Genomic DNA, 15,173 nt, shown 5'->3' on the forward strand with positions numbered 1-15,173 from the left:
ACTAAAAATAATATTCATTTCAATGGCTCGTTCTTCATTTTTGCAGTGCGATTCTTCTTAAAAAAAATAAAATAAAAAATAAAAACTGTTTTTGGCTCAATGCTTTTTCACAGTTTAAAAAGCTAAAATCTGATGAAAATATATATTCAATTCTCAACAATAATATGCCACTTTTTTAATAAGTAGTGACATTAATTTTCAAGCGTTTTAATGTTTAAAAACGGTCTAAATTCTGTAATTTAAAAGTCTACATTAATTTCTTTGAAATTGTAAAGAATTCTAATCCAAGATGAAGCTGTAAAATAAATCTACATAACATTTGATAAATTTCAGTATCTTATCTTAATTGTCATGGTTTATTGGTTTGTTTTCAAAAAATAAACTGATATTAATATATATATATATACATCATGAGCTGCTCGATAGCATTAAAAACGACAAATGGTTTGTTGAGGAGACGATAGACGTAAGCCATTTTACAAACGACAAATCCGTTGTAACGGAGACTTATGGCACCGAAAGTTGTGACATTTAATAGACTTGAGGAATATTATAGTGGAGGGCGATGTTTTAAAAATTGTACACACGTTATGGAAGGAAGAACAGTCTTTGCAGTGAACATGGTATTATGATTACTATCCAAAGGTAGTTCAGTGGTCTTAAGGAAAACTTAATGAGGTTTAAGCATGTATTTGAGCAAAGATTTGAATCTCTGTAATGAATAATCATTCATACAAACTTAATTAGTATTAGCTGCTTTAAGAAATTCACTGATGTCTTGATAGGGTTGGGCCAAGCTATGACTCAATTGGTTTTGAGCGGAAGCGTCTGCAGTTTTCATTGTCTAGGCTCTTTCTGAGCAATTCCCAGCGAGTATGTGCTATCATGGTAACGTTCTGTCCTAGTAGAGTAGTCATAATTGGTCGCTCACTCCTACTTTTCGCTAAAAATAAATAAATAAATTATTGACAACACTATTAACCTAAGAAATCTAAAGCAAAACCAGAACAAAGGAAACACAAAAAGCAAAACCAGAAGCATGCAAATAATATCTTAAATAAAGCGACGTTACAACGCACAATGGGTGCATTTACTGTTGTGTTTAAAGTTGTGCCCTAGTACTATTTAATAGCACGAGAAGTCCGGTGACCTGATTAGCAGCACATGTGATTCCGACACCACCATCGCTCTCTTACATTCCATAATGTTTTTCAGTATTATTCATTTAATTATCATAATAAAATTAAAATATTAAAGAAAACAGAACCGAAGATCAAGATAAGGCATGCATTTTCCATCATTTCATGCTATGAATGCTATGAATTTCTGTTGTTCAATGTTCACAGTCAACCCCTGTTTCATTACTTTAACCAATTCTCTTCACTGCGTTGCTATGTTGTGTATATGAACTTCCTATCCCCTTCTAGTTTTGCTCAAAATTTGTATTATTTAGTATTAGAGTCAACTACCACGTCAAGCAAAAAATCGGAAGTAGGTCGTTGAGTATATATGGAATCGAAAGAATTGTGTCATTTTTGTCGAGTTATGGAGAGGGTGACCTATAGGATGTATATGTATAATATTAAGTCATCGAATACATAGATGCCAAAGGAGAAAGTGACTACCATTAGATCAGTGTAGACAGAGTGGACCATCGAGTACGTCGGCTCTAGAGCATAATGATATGTTATGGTTTTAAGTATCTTACATGACTTAAGTACAGTCTTGATTATTGGTATATACTTTCTTATGCATGGTAATTAATGCACCCTTCCACAAACAAAAAAGTATGGGTATTATACATAAGCATAATGTTAAGTCATTGAATACTCATAGATGTCAAAAGAGAAAGTGGCTACCATCGGATGAGTATGGATAGAGTAAGTCATCGTGAACGTCGGCTCTAGAGCTTGGTAATATGTTACAATTTGAAGTATCTCACATGGCTTAAGGGTGTATTTGAAAGGCCTAAAAGTGCATTTAACACTCAAAAAGTTCGTTTGAAGAAAAAAGTATCGGTTTGATAAAAAAATTTGAAAGCATTTTTAAAGGTCTAAAAACACTTTTTGATTTAAAAGCTCTATTGTTCAAATACAATCTCAAATATGTTCTAGGTGTATTTTATTCATATGTATATAAGTTGTCCTATTCCCTCCCATTACAAACGGTTATCAAATATGAGTTGTAATCTCTCACACTCTCCGAGTCTCCTTGTGGGTTTTCAACAGTTGTTCTGTGGAAAAAGTAAAGCAAAATATACAACAAAGTCCTCCACTATCTTAAATTTTACAAACCATATACTTAGCAGCCGCTGGCCCAGCCCCTTCAAAATTATATAAAGAGAGAGGCAGTCCACTGTTTCACCCACAAAGAGAGATAGGGAGAGGGGAGCTACTGCCCAGAGCCGTCGGTATCGCCGGCGAAAGGAAGTTTCAGGCTTCCCTTAGCCAAAACCCACACACCAAACCGGGTTTAGAACGGATTTTAGTAGACCAATAGCTTGGTCGGTATTCTCTGTCTCAAAACCATCCCTCAAAAAAAAAAAAAAAACCATCCCTCAGCCACCCATATATTCTCCGAGAAGCTCATTTCCGCCGAAAATCCGGTGACCCGGCTTGACCCGGTTAAAATTGGAGATTTTTCTCAAATTCATTGCATATAGGTATATTTTCTGATGTGTCCTTTCATTTTTATGGTATCAATTTAATGTTAACTGTACGTAGTGGGTTATGATCAACTTACAAAGAGTTGAGAGAATTATTGGCATTTCTAGATATCTCAATTTGTAGCTTAATTATATATGCATCAAAGTTTTTATTTGGTTGATAAATGCCTTAGACAAATATGACCCTGAGAGGTCGTCAATGGTAGTTTATTCGGTTGGAGTCCATGCATTACGAAACGGAGGTTATTAGATCAAATTCATCTTTTCATTTTTCTCCCCTTGTGTATAGACATGTCAAAATATATATGACTTATGGAGGTAAGGGATTAATTTGGGAAATGTAATTAGGAAAAATCTAAGGATTTTGCAATTCGATCTTAGAGATAAATATTATATACAATACTTTTATCATAATTTATTGATATAGCACTACCAACCAAATTTTAAATTTTTTTTTTTTTAACAATGACTAATTGGTTGTGCTACATCAGCAAAATGATATAAACTGTGATATATGTCATTACCCTTCTTTATTTAATGCTAAATAATACACCTCACTTTACCATTATCTTACTATGTTGATATGACAATAGTATTCACTAACCTTTTTTTTTTTAATTTAAATTTTGTTTTTAACAAGAGTCTAATGGTTGATAAACAATGTCACACCAGTCTAATAGAATGCATGTGTAATTTTTAACATTATTATAAGAACAAATATAATAAATTGAGGAATGTGGTTGAATTTTTTTTTTGCTATTGTGCACATTCAGGAGGTAAGCGGAATTAGTTAAATTGAATTTAGTTTAAGTGAAAGAGAAATGCTACACACACTCCCACCTCCACACTTTCAAGTGTAGACTCTTTGACGTGGTCCTAAAAAAAGCCATTAGATCCAAAATTCAAAAGTAATTTATCTAAAATTTAATAGTAATTTTAGAACCAAGTTAAAAAAAAAAAAGAAAAAAAAGAAAAAAAAAAAAGTGCTTTAAAAGTGTGAGATTAAACCCGTGTGTAGCATTTTTATTAGTTTAGACGTACTGATCACATGATGATGTCAATAAGGAACAACATTGACCATGGTTACAAGAGAGAATCTTTTGATTGTTGTTACTTAGTCTTCCACTACGTCATAATTCCATCGCCATAGGTCTCAAAGAAAATGATGAATGAATTTAATTTATTGCTCGCAGAATAATATCATCTATATAAGTGACTAGGGAACTCTCCTTTAAATATATGAAATATTAGTGATTTTTAGAAATGAAAAATATTGTTAATAGTCGTCTCTCATTACATGCATAAAATTCTCCCGACCGATTACACTATCAATTTCTATAATATTCTTTTTATAACTAAAAAATTTATAATTTTCTCTATAATATTCTACTTATAACTAAAAAATTTACACTACCAATATTCTTTTTTTTTTTTTTCTCTTTTTTTACCAAGGAGTTGTTAAGCAAGAGAATTAAGCTATGATTGAGAAGAAAAAGTTTATGCTGCAATGAAAATGGTAAATATTTATGATTTATAAAAGCATTCTTCTTTTGATAGATTAGATTTCTGAGAAATCCTTTCCAGAGTTAAATTTTCGGAACAAATGATTTTCTATTTATATATAATTTGGGATAAAGATATATACATGATGAATCCTTGATATATATGCCAATAATATTGGGGGCCATTAGAATTTTTTTTATTGCAAGTGGTAATTCATTTGGTTTAGTTTTCTTCATCAGCTTATCATCTTATTTTTCATTTTGTGGAATTTATTTGCTCATAGAAATATATCATAAAAGTTTAATTTTCTTTTGTTTCTTTATAATAGCACTAATATATAGTTGTATCTTTTTCAGTGTGTGGATATAAAGCAAAGGTTAATTACTAAAAAGCCATGGCTGTAAAACTCAACAACTTTGCCTTTGAATCCCTTCCTTCAGTTGCTCTCCTACCTATGAGAGCTCAGAGATATCCCAAGTTTTTTATGACTTCCACTCTGCACTCCAACTCTAAGTGAGTCCATTCTTCAAAGTCTCTCATCATGCATTTGAGTTGTTGACTATTTTAGCTGTAACCAATGACCTAACAATACTAATTAGTTTTTTTTCTTCTTCTTCTTTAATTCTAGAGGGAAATCAATGTCTTTAGGTCATGCTAATGTTAACGTAGTCCATCCCATGCTACCAGAAAAGGATGAAATCTTCAAATCCATGGAGGAGTGGGTTAGGAGTGACATCTTAACTCTCCTAAAACCTGTAGAAAAATCTTGGCAACCACAAGACTTTTTGCCAAATCCTACCTCAGATGGATTCGTTGAGCAAGTCAATGAACTCAGGGAGAGGACAAAGGACATTCCGGACGACTACTTTATTGTCTTAGTTGGCAATATGATCACGGAAGAAGCCCTTCCAACTTACCAAGCACTTATCAATGGCACGGAATTTTTTCACGATGAAACGGGTAGTGATAACACACCTTGGGCAACATGGGCAAGGGGATGGAGTGCAGAAGAAAACAGGCATGGTGATCTTCTCAACAAATACCTCTATCTTTCTGGACGAGTGGATATGAAACAAATCGAGAAGACAACACACTATTTGATTGGGTCAGGAATGGTGAGATATGCAACAATTCTTTAACGTATTTTTGTTACTTGCCCATAATTCTTGTGTTAATGGCCCAATTATTGATTCAAAAACCTTAGGATTTTTAGATACTAATTTAGTTAAACCCTTAATCCTTAGGATCATAATATTCCATCACGCTTCTATAATACCAAAACATTTTGATCCAACTTATATATCAACTCCCCTGCGACTTAAACTCATGAATCTATAACATTGACATGTGTTCCTTAACATATGAGAAACACACATTGTTTTAATTAACAAGTGAGAAGCTCATGCTACCAATTGTTAAAGACCCAACTATTGATCCAAAAGTCTTAAGACTATTGGATACTAATTTAATATATATATATATATAATATTAAATGGCCGGGTAGGTGGATAGTATTCCCAACCGCATACCTTTGACCCGCTACTCATCCGTTTTAGATGATTCTAAAAAAAAGATTTCACCCCCCAATTTTGAATTATTCTTCTTCAACAAGTTAATGTCCAGTATTTTTCTCTAATTAGGATGTCGGCATCAGGAAAAATCCCTACTTTTTTTCTATCTACACATCGTTTCAAGAAAGAGCAACATTTATCTCCCATGGAAATACAGCCAAGCTTGCCATGAAGCACAGGGAGGAAAAGCTTGCCCAAATATGTGGCACAATTGCTGCAGATGAGAAGCGTCATGAAACTGCTTATAAGAAAATAGTTGGGAAGCTTTTCGAGCTTGATCCAAATGAAACTGTCATAGTCTTTGCCGACATGATGAGGAGGAAAATATTAATGCCAGCCCACTTAATGTACGATGGCTACGATGAAAATCTTTTTGATCACTTCGCAAATGTTGCCTCTCGGATTGGTGTCTACACGGCCAAGGACTATAGAGAAATATTGGAACATTTGGTGGCTAAATGGAAGGTTGAGAAACTAACTGGACTTTCTGGTGAGGGGCGAGAAGCCCAAGACTATGTATGTGGATTAGCTGAAACACTGAGAAGGTTAGAGGAAAGAGCTCTAGCAAGGGCAAAAAAAGCATCCCCCATTTCTTTTAGCTGGATTTCTGGTAGGAAGGTGTAGCCTTAGAAAAAAAAAAAAAAAATGCAATATGTTAGAGAAGTATACGAAGAGTTAAAAGGCTTAAATCCTTCACAATAGCCTTTTTACATTGCCACTACCCACAAGCAAATTGGAGGGGTTTGCAATAAACCTAATATTCCCTTCTCTCTGTACTTTGTTGTCTAAGTTGTTTCTAGTTGATGTTAAGTAAGAAACTAATTATTAGCTTTTTTTTTTTCCTGTTTATTTACTGTTATTTGTGTATTCTTAGTGTTGTTGTTTTAAAAAGATTTTCCAGAATATTGCAATTTCAAAACACACCTTATATTTTACATTATTTATCAATTGGGTTGTTGGGTATCAACTTAAAATAGGATCAATGTTTGGTCAGGTAGGGTACGTGTTTGTGTTTTGGTGAATTGTTTTTGTCATGGCCGATTATGGAGGAACGACTTTTTGGATGTTTTGGATTTGTTTTCATTCGTTGAAATGGGGAGGAGGTGCCGTTTGGTTCTTCTCTGTTTCGTTTAGCCCCTAGTGTGTTGATATTGTTTGATTTCCTCCCCTGAATTGGGTAGCTAGCTTTGCAGTAATTCTTGTAACGCTCCAACTTTTATATAAGTTGCAAAGCAGAATTAAATCAATTTTACGTGGCATTACTATCTTTACATATACTTGCAGCGAAAGAAAACATGAATTATTATTATTATTATTATCAAAATCACAACTCACCCATCTTCACATAATACCACAGCTTCTAATATAAAATAACATAGGGGAAACTTCAGTAAGGTTCCTTGAACTTTCACCCGATTTTACAGATCTCCTTGAACTTCTAAATCTCTCATTTTGGACTCCTGAACTTCCATTTGCTCTCACTTTGGACCCCTCTGTTAGTTTTTAACGTTAGATTCAACAGTTTGACTTTTTATACCCATTATACTTCCATGTTAAAACTACACTGTTTTGGGCCTCAAAACAACAACACCCACTCAGCCCAAAACGACGTCATTTTGGGCATTAAAATTATTATTATTTTTTAAAAAAAAATAAATAAAGAAAAGGCAAAATATTAAAAAAAAAAAAAAATTCGGGGTGGCTCCATGGCCGGTCTGGGGGTGGTCGAACCACCCCCATGCCCAAGGGGGTGGTCCAGCCAGCACCAAAAGGCCAAAAAAAAAAAAACAAAAGGGAATGGCTTTGGGGCTTTTGGGGGTGGCCGGACCACCCCCAAGGGCCTAGGGTGGTTTCGGCCACCCCCATACTGGCCGTAGGGGGTGGCCGAAACCACCCCCAGGCCCTTGGGGGTGGTCCGGCCACCCCCGAAAGCCCAAACACATCCCAAAACCTTTTTTTTTTTTTTTTTTTTGGCCTTTTGGGGGTGAACAGACCACCCCCTTGGCAGGGTGGTCGAACCACCCCCATACCGGCCATGGGGGTGGTTCCAGCCACCCCGATCTTTTTCCGTCTTTTTTTTTTTTTTTTTGCCCTTTTTTAAAAAAAAAAACAAAAAAACAATTTTAATGCCTTAAACAACACCGTTTTGGGTTGGAGTGTTTTTTTTAAAAAAAAAAAAAGTTTTTTTAATATTTTGTATTTAAAAAAATAATAATAATTTTAATGCCCAAAATGGTGTCGTTTTGGGCTGGGGTGGGTGCTGTAGTTTTGGGTATTTTCATAATTTCAAGTAAGCTGGGTAGGGGTATAATGGGCATAAAAAGTCAGACGGTTTGAATTTAACGTTGAAAACTAACAGAGGGGTCCAAAGTGAGAGTAAATGAAAGTTCAAGAGTCCAAAATGAGAGATTTGAAAATTCAGGAGGGGTCAGTAAAATCAGGTGGAAGTTCAGGGGGCCTTACTGAAGTTTCCCCAATAACATATTATAAAATTAACCATAATGTCATTACAACTACATAAGACTAATATTATCTTGACATCAAATCGAGAGATGTCTCAAGGGCATTTATTCTCATAATTTAAATATTGACTCAATATGAATCAGGTCTTTCGAAAGGTGAGAGGCCTCCTGCAAGCCTCATGAACCAATAGCCTAGGTAGCATAATTAAGGGTAATCATTTAACTCCTTGTCACCAACATCTGTAAAATTATCACAATTTTACAAGGAGAACGTGTGAGTCCACTATTCAGTAAATATAAAATAAGCTGACCATACGTGTATGATGTGGGCCCCTTTTTTTTCCCTTGAAAGTCTATCTCGAATTTACTAAACAGCTTGTCTCACATAGAGTTTTCACAAAATTGCTTACTTTCCAACATTTCATAGCTGATTTGTAAATCAAGCCTAGCGTTTTGCTTAATACATACTTATAAAAATCTCAAATATATTCATTTACATTTAATACATATCAATCCCCACATCTCATACTTTGGAGCAATAAAACATTTTATAACAAGATAATAAAAAGTACATATTAAAAACATAAAACAATATATATCATTCTTGTGAGTGCATTTGTGAGGGTTGTGTCCCACATTAAGAAAATATAAAAGAAAATAGTGCTTAATATACCTAAGTGGACCTTAGCTCATTAGCTTAAGCATTTGGGTTAAAGTTGTGTTCAATTATGTATATTAATATATTCTTGATAAAAACTCTATAACCGTTTTATCTCCCAACAAATAGTATCAGAGTCATGGTTACCTTCTTGGGACGGGTGTCTGGACGTATCAGGTTTAGAATTGTGTCTCCATCCGCAACTCTTGACATGAGACAGTCATGGAAATGTAAACGAGGTGGAGTTGGGTCAATGTGAAAAGACTCCATAACCGTTTTATCTCCCAACAAATGGTATTTGAGTCATGGTTACCTTCCTGAGACGGGTGTCTGGGCGCGTTGGGTTTAAAATTGTGCCTCCATCCGCAACTCTTGACGTGAGACACTCTTGCAAATGTAAACGAAGGGGAGTTGGGTCAATGTGAAGAGACTGTAATGACCCCGATGAGAAAATCAATTAACTGATAATTAATCCCATGGTTTGTCTCCCACCCCTATCCTTCACAAGACAAGACTCAGGGATCACAACCTCTCCTATACGAGAGACCTCAGCAGAAGACTTTTAAATTATAGGAATAGAGAGCAGTAACCTAAACAACCACACATTCATACACCAGAATAAACATAATACCTTATAATATGAAGATAAGTCACCAAATGTATTGGTCATCAGACCATCATCAGAACAAAATATTACATTCCTAAATCATAATTGTCTTACAAAAGATCCACAGATCAAATCTTAAGCTTAAGTAGGGCTAAGGAGATAATAATCTCGATCATGTCTACTCAGGTGGTTCCTCCATCATCCCACATGAACTTCAACCACTCAGAGTTCTTATCCTAAAAAATGACTCGAATTAGGTCCTGTGCAATCACTCATGTCGGATCCGAAGGCATCTTTGTCTAGGCTAGCTAACCATGCAATTATTCATAGTGGAGGGGAAAAATCATAAAAACAGGGGGTAAGTCTAAAGACGTAGTGAATGTTAATGCACATAATACCTATGCCAGTTTAGTGATGAACTCTATTTGATAAAGTATGCAACAGTTTAATGATGACAATTTTCCATAAGTGCGATATAGATAGATAGTACATGCTTATAATCATGAGTAACAGTGATAGTTCAATAATATGGTCTACCCAAAATATTACCCCTTCTTAGCAGGGTTGGCGCTGTCTCGAGAGACCTGTAATATAAAATCGGTGCCCCAAATATTGTACGCTACCGTCCATAACATTAGTGGCACGACCGAGTCCGACCTCGGGTGGCCCATACCACTAATAATGTCTGTCCTGTAGTGACCACCCGTTAAGGCTGCGCCAATCACGAAACAACCATTAGATCCAAGGCCTATATATCACACACACATATAACCATAAAGTTAACATGTATAGTAAGCCCATGACCATTATCCCACATGTACCGGTATACCATGTCATACGATGCAATTTATCTTATCCGTATTTTACATGCATTCTTTTACAAGTCTCACTTTCATTAACATGTTAAGCACAACGTTTTTCACAAAAGCTAGAGTTCATGTGCAGTAGAAAATATGTTTTCGTGAGAGTTACAAATATGTATGTTTTGGTACACAAAATAGACTTGCAAATGTGGAAAAATAAATTGCGAGCATTATATGAGTTAAAACTCACCTGGGTCGATTAAATCCTCCAACAAGTTCGGGTTCTCCAAATCTGTGCAAAATCCTCTTATTAGTTTTAAGTTCACTAAAACAAACCCTAGCTTGAAAACAGGGGGCGTTGGGTGCTTAGCAAAAGAGGCCATCTCCTGGACGTCCCTCTGCGAGCGCTCAATCTAGAGACGAGTGTTGGTCCAGTTAGGTTCATGCCAAAAAAAGTCGTTTGACCTACTTATTTCTCGAGTTTTCTAACGGTCTCTTCTGCTATCAAAAGGCTTTCTAATATTATTCTAAGCATAAAAATGTTTCTTACAATAAGATTAAATCTAGGCAAGAAGAAACACTAACCAACAATAAGGCTTACAATAACTAAGCTATTAGAATGAAACTTAAAGAAAATGGTAAGGATTACCTCAATTGAGCAAGTCCTCCAAGTAAACTTCACCAACACTCACAAAAATCTCACCACTCTCACAAAGCCGAAATGACAAAGTTTTCTTAAGCTTCTGAGGTGGAGAAAATCGAATGGGGTGGAGGGATACTTATAGGGGATGAGTCAGAGGGCAAAATGGTGAATAACAGGAAAGGGGTGAGCGCTCATGGTACTATGGGGGGCGAGCACTCGTGTACTGTTGCTCAGAGGGGTCAGGTGGCAAGTGACACGCGTGGATAAAAACCAGTAGTAAACAAAAGGTCAACGAGCGCTCGACCTGGTCCCCACCCGAGTGTTCATATACGGTTGCCAGGTGAGCACTCGTGTGTCATCCCCCACACGAGTGTTCATCTACTGTAGTTCTGAGATCTAAAAATTTGAAAAATGTCCATTCAGGTGTCCCTAATGACTCAAAGCCCAATTAACCTTCTAATTAAGTTGTCTTAAGCCTAATTGATTATTTAGGTCACTACAGAGACTCACAAGTAAGGGGGAGATTGTTGTAAGTGCACTTATGAGGGTTGTATCCCACATTGAGAAAATATAAAAGAAAAGATGGCTTAATATACCTAAGTGGACTTTAGCCCATTAGCTTAGACTTTTGGACTAGAGTTATGTTCAATTATGTATATTAATGTATTCTTGGTAAAAACTTCATAACCGTTTTATTTCTCAATACATATCACACGCTTGATTAACATATATAATATAATATCAAATTTATTAGTCACATTTTGTTTTGGTTAGTCCTTTTTATTTCCCCTTACTCGAATTGCAGTGCTAAGTGTATAACCCCATGCACTTAACTGGGTAGCCATCTTTTACAAACTTTTCACATATCACATATAATTATATCCCATTTTCCTTTAAAACTCATTTTCTTTTGACACATGTAATATATAATACCAACATAATTTATTACAATCCTATCCCAAAATATACACGGCTTATAATCACACTGAAAATATTGTACAGTTTATGCAATAAAACATCAAACGTAGGATCAGTAAGTTTTATACTTACATTTTTCAATTAATCTCTTAAATGAAGAAAGGATACGATTTTTTTCTTTCACTTCGACACAAATGAATCGGAGAAAATCCTAATTCGACACAACTAAGTAGTTACATAATTTAACTTTTTAAAGAAAGAGTTGGTTGCATCATAAATTCATGTACGATGAAGCTGCAGAAAATACTTATTACAAAGCTATTCGCATCAATAGCTTGGGAGAAGGTGTTGCCATTATGATTCTTTATTTTTATTTTTATTAAATTTTTAACATGCTGTTGGTAAGAACGTCTCACACGTTTCTCTTTTTCTTTGTCTCTTCTTTGTCTTTGTTTGTACACTCTTTCTATTTTTATTTTTATTTTTTTCGTATTTTTTCTAAGGAAAAAGAAAAAACTGCTATCTATTACTAGTTTGTTTGAATGCTACGAAATTAATAATAATAATTATTATTATTATTATTATTTATTTTTAACTTCTTGTAGTATTTTCTAAATCACTCCAAACTATTATCTATTACTAGTTCTAACTATTAACCACTAACCTTAAAATAAATAGCTAACACTTTCTTTAATCTTAATAAAAAATAATTAATCCAAATATCACCAAAACTAAATACTACTTAAATTTAGTTATTACATTTTCATCAACTATATATATATATATATATATATACATAGTTTTTATGCCTGGCGTTATAATTGTTGTGAGTTGGTTTGATTACAAATTTGGCTTCCTTAAGGTTGTTGTATGAGGCTTTAGATGGGATGGTTGAAGGGTTGTGATTAATATTTTGTGAAGTAATGCTAGAAGTAGGACTTTTGTCCTCTTTTTACATTATCAATCAATTGGGTTGTTGAGCCTAATTATTTGCTCTTGTTGCGACAAAACTAAAATTTAGGATCCCAAAGAAGCAGAAAATAACAAAATAGAAAATAAATCAATCACACAAGACACCAAGATTTAGCTTAACAAGCCTACATTCACTGGCGAAAACGACTCAGAGAAAATTCACTATCAAAAGATGGAGTACAAAAGAATAATAGGGAGAAAACCGCTCAAAATACAAAGCTCCAATACACCTAAATATCACTCTCACATAAAAAAGAAAAATAACAAAAGAGAGAAAAATCAACAAAAAAGTAAACTAAATTTTTCTCTTAGTACAATGAGGCACCCACACAAAGTGAGAAAGCTATAGCTTCTATATTTTTTTTGAAGAATGCTATCTGCTCTTCTGATGTTCGCTTGGAGGACTTCCTAGTCCTAAGTGGATATTATTTTCTAAAAAACTAAAAAATAAAGTGGTAATTATTTCTCTCACTTGGTTTTTAGAAAATAATATTCGCGTAGGACTAGGAAAATACCAAGCGATAGGAAAATACCAAGAGAGCATCTAGCTAGCATTTCCCTATTTTTTTCTTCACCTTGCCCCATGATGTTGACTTGAGGAAAACAAGTCATACCACAACAGCTTGCTAGCCCCATCTCTAGTGTCATCGATGTATGGTTTAAACACATCACGCTGATGTATGGTTGCTGCTCGATCGGTCTAGATCACACGTTTCCCATCTCAATTGTCATTTACAAAGCTTGCAACAGGAAAGTAAGTCGTGTACTGAATATTTGAACCAAGCTAAACAATTGGCTGATGAATTATCCGCAGATATAAGCCCGCTGAGGATGATAACCTCATCTCGTTTATTCTCAGTAGATTAATCCAATGTTTAATTCATTTGTTATTGTCTTTTCTTTTGTTGTGAATGACCATGAGATGACCTTTGCTCACTTTCAATCTGAATTACTAAGTCATGAGATACTACTTCAAAATCAACAACAGCAAACTCTCACACTAGAAGCTGTTTGTTTGCCTTACACCAACAAACCAAACCAATCCAACTTTCACTCTTAAAAACCCTCCCAACAACTTCAGGAAGCCAAAGTTCCATTTTTCTCCAAGAAAAAAATTTATGTCAATCCGCACCACACCAAGGAAATCCCACATTCAACGCATACTCAAGCCACAAGTAGGGGTGCAAAGGCGGTTACGGTTAGCGGTTAGTGGCAATAACCGCTAACTGTAACCGCCCTAGCGGTTAGTAAATTTCACTAACCGCAACCGCTAACCGCCTAACGGTTAGCGGTTAGCGGTTAACCGCCGGTTAGCGGTTAGCGAAATAGATAACCGCCCGCTAACCGCTTTTTTAAAATTTGGCTTTTTTTTTTTGGCTTTCTTTAGGGCTTTTTGAGCTTTTTTTTACCCTCATTTTTTTTTTCTTGTATTTTTAATATCTTATTGGGCCCAATATAATCCAAAACCCATTCCGATCATACCCCAATAATCAACAAATACACAATAAATGACCCAAAATCATTGGAAATAATTGTAAAATAGTAGGAAATCAAAAATCAAAGTAGCTCGGGAAAAACTCCAAGAAAATGAACCCAAAATCACTGACCTTGGCTGTCTAATTTGAGAAAAAAACTACCCAGTATTTTCGTTGAGCCGATCATGAGCAGCGGGTGAGTTTGAGAGAGTTGAGACTTGAGAGAAGCTGCTCAGCAACTTTGAGTGATTTTGAGATTTCGTGAGATTTAGGGTTGGAAGAAAGAGATGAATATATACAGGTGCAAAACGATGTAGTTTTGCCTTCTATATAATTTTTTTTTTTTAAAAAAAAAGGTTGAAGGATAAAACTATTAACTATCAATGATTCAATTTTAAAAAAAAAATTGTTACTAATGGTTCAAAAAATTCAAAATTGTTCAAAAAATGGTTAATTTTTTTTTTTAAAAAAAAAAATGGTTAAATTTCTTTTTCTAAAAAATGTTCAAAAAATACATTAATACTTCAATTGTAATTATAAGTGACACATTGTTGAATCTAATGTCAATTACTTAATTTGATATTATATAATCATATAGTCTCATTAAATTATATCATATGATTCACATGATTAATTATTTAAATTCTTATCATATTTACTTATAATCTTTTTCTTTGAATTGAACTTAATATCTAATGGTAAATGGTAATGTTCAAACTCCTAAATTCTAAATTCCTAAAGTATCTAATAATGTTTTAATTAAATTGTAGACTTGTAGTTATAAATAATATATTGTTTAATTCAATTGAATCAATTGTGATTATCATTGTACATGAATCATATGATTAACTTGTAAACTTATGACTTATGAGTTATGTCATATTATATATGTATTA

The 15,173-nt window shown here is 34.4% G+C and overlaps 1 protein-coding gene across 1 annotated transcript; it reads left to right on the plus strand.

The window, feature by feature from the left end:
• The first annotated feature begins 2,403 nt into the window (after positions 1 to 2,403).
• Positions 2,404 to 6,536, plus strand: LOC132179896 (stearoyl-[acyl-carrier-protein] 9-desaturase, chloroplastic-like). Its single transcript, XM_059592689.2, has 4 exons — positions 2,404 to 2,662; positions 4,525 to 4,681; positions 4,797 to 5,283; positions 5,809 to 6,536. The coding sequence occupies exons 2-4, from the start codon at positions 4,563 to 4,565 to the stop codon at positions 6,361 to 6,363; spliced, it is 1,161 nt and encodes a 386-aa protein (XP_059448672.2). The 5' UTR covers positions 2,404 to 2,662; positions 4,525 to 4,562; the 3' UTR covers positions 6,364 to 6,536.
• The last annotated feature ends 8,637 nt before the right edge of the window (positions 6,537 to 15,173 follow it).

Source organism: Corylus avellana, chromosome 4 (assembly GCF_965113065.1).
Source record: "Corylus avellana chromosome 4, dhCorAvel1.hap1.2, whole genome shotgun sequence".
Lineage (NCBI taxonomy): Eukaryota > Viridiplantae > Streptophyta > Magnoliopsida > Fagales > Betulaceae > Corylus > Corylus avellana.

Bases quoted from the DNA above. Each gene is read 5' to 3' on its own strand.
- LOC132179896 (XM_059592689.2), top strand. From the start codon at position 4,563: ATGGCTGTAAAACTCAACAACTTTGCCTTTGAATCCCTTCCTTCAGTT. The intron at 4,682-4,796 runs GTGAGTCCATTC...CTTTAATTCTAG, and splicing joins ACTCTGCACTCCAACTCTAA to AGGGAAATCAATGTCTTTAG. The intron at 5,284-5,808 runs GTGAGATATGCA...TTCTCTAATTAG, and splicing joins ATTTGATTGGGTCAGGAATG to GATGTCGGCATCAGGAAAAA.